The sequence below is a fragment of the Ammospiza caudacuta genome, chromosome 1, assembly GCF_027887145.1.
Source record: "Ammospiza caudacuta isolate bAmmCau1 chromosome 1, bAmmCau1.pri, whole genome shotgun sequence".
Classification (NCBI taxonomy): Eukaryota; Metazoa; Chordata; class Aves; order Passeriformes; family Passerellidae; genus Ammospiza; species Ammospiza caudacuta.
This window is the reverse complement of record NC_080593.1, coordinates 22,029,122-22,035,121: the sequence shown is the minus strand read 5'-3', so window position 1 is coordinate 22,035,121 and position 6,000 is coordinate 22,029,122. Positions and strand designations below refer to the sequence as shown.

Sequence of the window (6,000 nt, the reverse complement as noted above, 5' to 3'; positions counted from 1 at the left end):
ACTTTTAGATTAGGCATAACCTACTCTAATCTTAATCTTAACCTGTTACCTGAACTGCATTAACTCTCTTCTAGCTTCATTTAGCATATGGCCCAGGTGTGGATATAGAGAAATACATTTCATAAACTATGTATTTTGCAAAATTAAACTATCAAACCAATTAAAAAATGCTATTTTAAATATTTCAAACATACCCACATGGTGTTTGTTCAAGTATATTTGCTGTATTAAAACCACAAATCATCAAATAAACATAAAACCAACACAATTAAAGAAACAAACCACCGCAATTTAATAGCAACAATCTCACTTTACAAGATAGCAATGATGGAAACTTTGCAAAGGAATGTGAAAAAAAGAATGTAATTAAAAAATGACAGATTTAAGACAACAGAAAACTGGAAATTAAATAGCACAATAATTCTAGTATGCAGAAATTTTATTCATAATGTTTACTTATGCAGCATTCTGATTAATAAGTGACATTGTATGACCAGCACTTACTAACATCTGATAAATACTATGCCCTTAAAGTCATATTTTTCTGTTCAGTGACCTTGCACAAACTGACAATAAGTAACCCAGAGCCCAAAACCAATTCACAGGTGGTCAGTACAAAATTCCGAAACAGGACAGGAAAGGACCTGCCACATACACAATGAGTAAAAATGCAATTTAGTGCTAATACGGTGATATCAATATTCAATGCACTCCACAATATTTTAGATTCCTTTTACAACATATACCACTTCCAAACATGAACCAAAGCAAAGGGTGATCTGGCTTTGTGGATGGAAAGGAGCACTGACCTGGGAACTAGGAAGTCAGGATTCAACTCCCGGCTAGAGATCAGGTTCCCAAGTAAGACTTACAGTAATATGGAAATTACAAGACTCTCTAAGAAAACCTTGAAATTTACCAAAAATAAAGCAATGAATGTGAGTTGGGGCTTATTATTACAAATTAAATAGGAACTATATAGCACTTAAATCACTTTGGAGATTATGTATTAACTTTAGTAAGCATGACTGCTGCTAATCTGCATAAAAATGACTGAACAAAACATGATAAACTGAATGTATACAAAGGATTCTACAAAAGTGGAAGTCTCATACTTCCTCTTCTTTGAACCCAATTCATGAAAAAGTGAGAAGAGTGCAGTAAGTGTGAGTACCCACAGCAATCTCAGAAAGGAAACTGGCCCATGGGAAGTGTGACTCGACAGGAAATTTTGGTGATACCAGGATTTCATTTCCAATATCTTCAGTGATACTTGAGCAAATCATTACATATTTACCAAGATACAGAGGATGCTTTTCTGAAAAGGGGTCTAAATTTCAGTATTGACTTAAGCTCATGAGAACTGCAAAAGAAAGTAAGTCACACGAGCACAGGAAAAATGAAACCAAAGTATTTTTCTTTTTAAATACCATAAAATAATGTGATAACCACTAACAGAGGAAAAAAATCCACAAAGATACTTTTTGCAGTTTATTTTCAATTATAATTTTTGGAAAACCAAGCAGCTCTGTATGGAAAAAAGCACAGAAGAGTAATTCTGGCACTTTTGGATAGTACATTTGTTTTTTCCCCTATTTTTTTAGACACATTCAGTCCACTTGCTCGGTCGATAGTCCATTTTATATGAGCATGATTAGCTCATGGGATTCCAGAGGAAACTAACAATATATACAGTCACTGAAACTATCTTCTTGGCTACTCTGGGCCCTTTAAAATGTCTTCTAAGTCTATCCTGGCTAAACAGAATCCACAATATACATGATAGCTACAGAATACACTGTATTGAAATGAGAAATGCTCAGCACAAAATGGGACTCTTGGCATGCAGCTTAAAATAAAAGGTAGAAGTTCAGAAGTTTATAAAATCTCAAATGGGGTCAATTAAAAGGACTTAGCAAAAGAAGGGACTGTTCATTGTTACTGTAAAAAAGGCACTTTGAGAAAATGGTACCAGAATTGGAGGAATCTTAGTCGACACAAAGTTCAGTTTGGTTTCATAAAAAGGCTTCAATGCTAAGGGATGCTACTCAAGTTTCCTGCAGTTGTACATTAAAATAAATTGCTGAGTAGTTTATAATAAAGGACATAATGTGTTTACAACCAACTTGTAAAATTAAGAAAAGCATAGTATAAGCAAAATATTACTAAAAGCAGCAATGCATAGCCTTTCATTGAGATAATGCACAATTTTGGACACCATGTGTCAAACTCCTGTTTTTAAGATACTTTCAGTAGCATTATCAACATAAAATTGGCCTACAAAACAAAAGCTTTACCAGCTCCCATTCATAAGGAGATTGAGGTCATAAACCAACCAAAACAATTTGTCAGTATTTTCAACATCCTGGATGACCAATATCAAGTATATGGAATAACAATCACACTCTTTGTTCAGCTATCTCACTGGAGGCAGCTGTTAAATCAGAGGAATGATTTTAATTCTTTTCTAACATTTACACAGTAATGCATTAAAGTTCTTTCAAATGTTGCTCACCACAGTTTGTTTTTCTCTTTTCTCTCCACAATATAAAAAAAAAAAAAAGAAGAAAAAAAGAAAAAAATATCAAGCACTTCCACAGAAAGGATATTTGGCAATTTTATACTCCACTGAAGGGTGGATTTTCACAATAGCTCATTTTAGATTGAAAGTCATTAGTGGTCTTTCCTCTCGTTTCTGCCAAGGACTCTTCTTATCTTCCCCTTGGTCATCTTCCTCATCCTCCTCATCTTCATCATCATCATCTTGAACGGATGTTCCATGTTCAGGACTAGTTAATGGCTCTGGTTTGGTATCCACAGTTCTGGTTTCCTCCTGCAGGCTGGGCAGCTGCACACCACTTCTCTTACTGGTGCCTTCCAGGAGGCACCGGAGAGCATTGTCCTCAGGGCTACAAACGGCTGTTCCACACTCGCTGCCACTTTGGTCCATGTCATCCAAGTACACGAGCTGCGTGTAAGCTGTGCTGTCTGAAACCTTCCGCTCTCTCTGCTGGTGCTCCTGCACTGGGGGGTGACTCTGAGGTGCAGACAGATGATCTCCTCTTCCCTTTCGGGCAGATTTCGGTTCATTCATGTCAACACCGGAGTCCAGACTGGCGTCGTTGCTCCCGTTCCTACCAGCTCTTTGGAGATCAATGTATGAATGTCTAACGTGAGCATTGGAACGCCCGTCTAGAGAAACAAACCATGCTCGAGGGTGAGGCAATGGCTTCCCACCTCCCAATTCCATCAAAGCCTTTTCTGTAAGAAGCTGCACTTCGCTATTCATCTGAGCCAGGGATGCATCGTTAAGAGAGGCAGGAATGGAAATAGATTCAGACATGGAAGCGTTTTGCTGACTCCACTCAGCTGCACCTGCATCTTGCAAATGTTGCTGAGATATTGCTTGGGATGCCAACTGCTGGGGCTGCAGCTGCTGGGCAGGGTGTGGGAAGAGCCGTGCGTGAGGGTTAGGAAGCTCAGCCTGAAGTCTTTCTATATCAATCTGCTGGTCAGCTGGGACAACCAGGGGCTGGCTAACAAAAGGGTGTTCTCCAGGCAGCTTCATGTAATGACCTGGGATGACCAGTGCAGGCAAAACCTTTCTGTAAACACTGTCATTGACTTGGTCGACAGAATTGCAGCAGATTAACTGACCTGGTCGAGGGAAAGACGTAGGTCTTTCAAGGTGATCAACTGAACGAGACATCATACAATCAGTAGGTCTGCAGTCCAGCAGCTCTTTTTCAGGGGCTGAAGGTGTAGGGTATATTTGTTCCTGAATATTGTACTTACTTCCAGTAGCAATATGGTTCATAGATACTTGAACTTCTCTCTCTTGCTTTTCAAATAAAGGCTGAGACAGCATAGCATTGTAACTTCTCCTATACTCCTCTTTGATAGGGGACTCATAGCCTTCAGCTGTTTCTGTAGATTTTCTTGTCTTTAGAGGAAAACTATCTGCTGACTTGTGGTAGTCTTTTCTTAGAGACCCACTGGGAGTCAGGTCATCCAAGGAAATTCTGCTCTTGTCTTTCTCCTTGTCAGAGAGCAATTCCTCTCGGGAGCTAAACTCCTGGGAAGTACTGAAGGAGTGTTTGAGCATAGGTGTATGCATATCTGCTTCTCCAGTAGGTGATACCATCTCCATGTGGACAGCACTGATTAATTCCTTTGCCCCTGAGTTTTCAGCGTGTCCATTGCTAGCAACAGACAATCCACCTGGAAATTCTGACTCACGACGTGAAAATATTAAATTTATATGGGACATTGAGGTTGCTTGATCCTTCTTAGAAGTGTCCAGTGCTGTCGAAAGTTGCAGTTTCTTATGATGTTGACGTGGTCTTAGACATTTTCTTCTATAAAAGCCAGTAACAAAAGAAGTTAAAAATTTATGAATGTTGTACACAGAAACAAGAGAAGCAAGTGTGTCTTAACAGAAGATTTTTAAGCAATGGTTAGTATTAGGGGAATTGAACCTTTATTACATAATCTAAAAATTAAAAGCTTATCCCAGCAGGGAAGATAAAATTAAAGAATAACTTAATGTCATTTGGGAAATATCTCAAGTACCAATTACAAACTGGAGTAAATGTCTAGGTAAGTATAAAATCACTCATTAGTAGGCATTTGCTGATAATTTAACATTCATTTTAATACGCCAACAGAAAGATCATTTGCAAATGCGTAACAGGTAGAGAGACCTTGAACCTATGCCCATGTTTGATAGGAAATTACATGGAGAACACAGGTACAGATGTGTGTGATTCACTCAACTACCATCCTCCCAAAGGCAGGGATTTATATGCTGCATGTAACCAGGAACACAGGAAATTTGATTCACTGTTTCTTTCTTTTTCAAGCATTTGCTTGCCTTTTTGTCCCTCAAAGGAAAAATGTTTCAATACAGAAGTTTTTAATTTCATAAGCACAAAAAACTTGTGTTTTCAACATGAACTAAGTAACCAGGATGGTGAATCTTACCTGCAATAATACAAAAGCAGACACAGCAAGACTAGAAGTATGAGAGCCATCCCTCCTAAAATTGCCAAAAGAAACATTGTGTGATAGCTGGTAATGTCGTGTGTTACAACGGGACCTGGAAGGCCAGAAAAGAGAATTTAGACCTGTAATAATCTGCAAATAGGAAGAGGAGCAACAGTTGAACAAGGAGAAGGACACTTTCCCTTATTATGAGGGTGCTAAGCAAGTGCTGCTCATTGCCCTGGTGCCTACTGAACAGACCATCTCTGGAGCAGGGAGCAAGCTGTGGAGAAAGCATGTGCTGGTCTTCATGACTGCAAGTCCAGCTAGCTCATTCTGTGGAAAAGCAGTTAGTTTCATTGGGAGCATGCATCAGTGAATGCTGCTTTCCAGGTCCTAATGCTGACACTGTGTGCCAAAAAGCTCTCACCACTGGAGAAAATCCATCTCAGCATCTCCCAGCACTGTAATGCACAAAGCAACACTGTGGGCAACAACTGCTCTTTAACATCTGTGGCTCTTCACACCAAACAGTACAGACAGTGCAGTACAGGATTCTCTGGAAGATGGGTTGGTGCTCTGAAGTCTAGATCAAGCCAAGCCAAGGCCATCTTCAGTAGCTTTAATTACCAGGCCACTAGTGAAGGAGTGTTGTAACTCCAGGTTTAAATAACACTTAGCAAATGTTCTAACACACAAAGGAATGCACACATGTGGACAACATCTGTTCACAATTATGCATGTGTGACCCAGTTGGTTTGTAAAATCCTTATGATGATTTTGAAATAAAGACCCACATTTTCATCTGCAGGCAAGGAGCTACAGCACCAGCTGGCAGACTAACATGCATGTACTGTGAAGCACAGCAAACTTGGCCAACTTAGAGGGTCTAGGGCATAAAGTTTGCAAAACCTCATCTGTGCATCTTGAGTAGCCTGTAGAGCCACTGCTAGGAAAACAAAGATCATTTTTGTCCATTTTTTAGGTAAGAAATCAAATAGATTCAATTAGGAGATA

At 39.2% G+C, this 6,000-nt stretch overlaps 1 protein-coding gene across 1 annotated transcript in view; it reads right to left on the bottom strand.

The window, feature by feature from the left end:
• Positions 1 to 268: 268 nt before the first annotated feature.
• The window catches only part of FAM171A1 (family with sequence similarity 171 member A1), an 86,669-nt gene continuing 80,937 nt past the window's right edge, over positions 269 to 6,000 (bottom strand). The window contains exons 7-8 of the mRNA XM_058820694.1: positions 4,984 to 5,098; positions 269 to 4,358 (exon numbers count right to left, since the gene is read on the bottom strand). Of these exons, the coding sequence (XP_058676677.1) occupies positions 2,654 to 4,358; positions 4,984 to 5,098 (1,820 nt within the window). The 3' untranslated portion in view covers positions 269 to 2,653. The remainder of the gene's footprint in view (positions 4,359 to 4,983; positions 5,099 to 6,000) is intronic.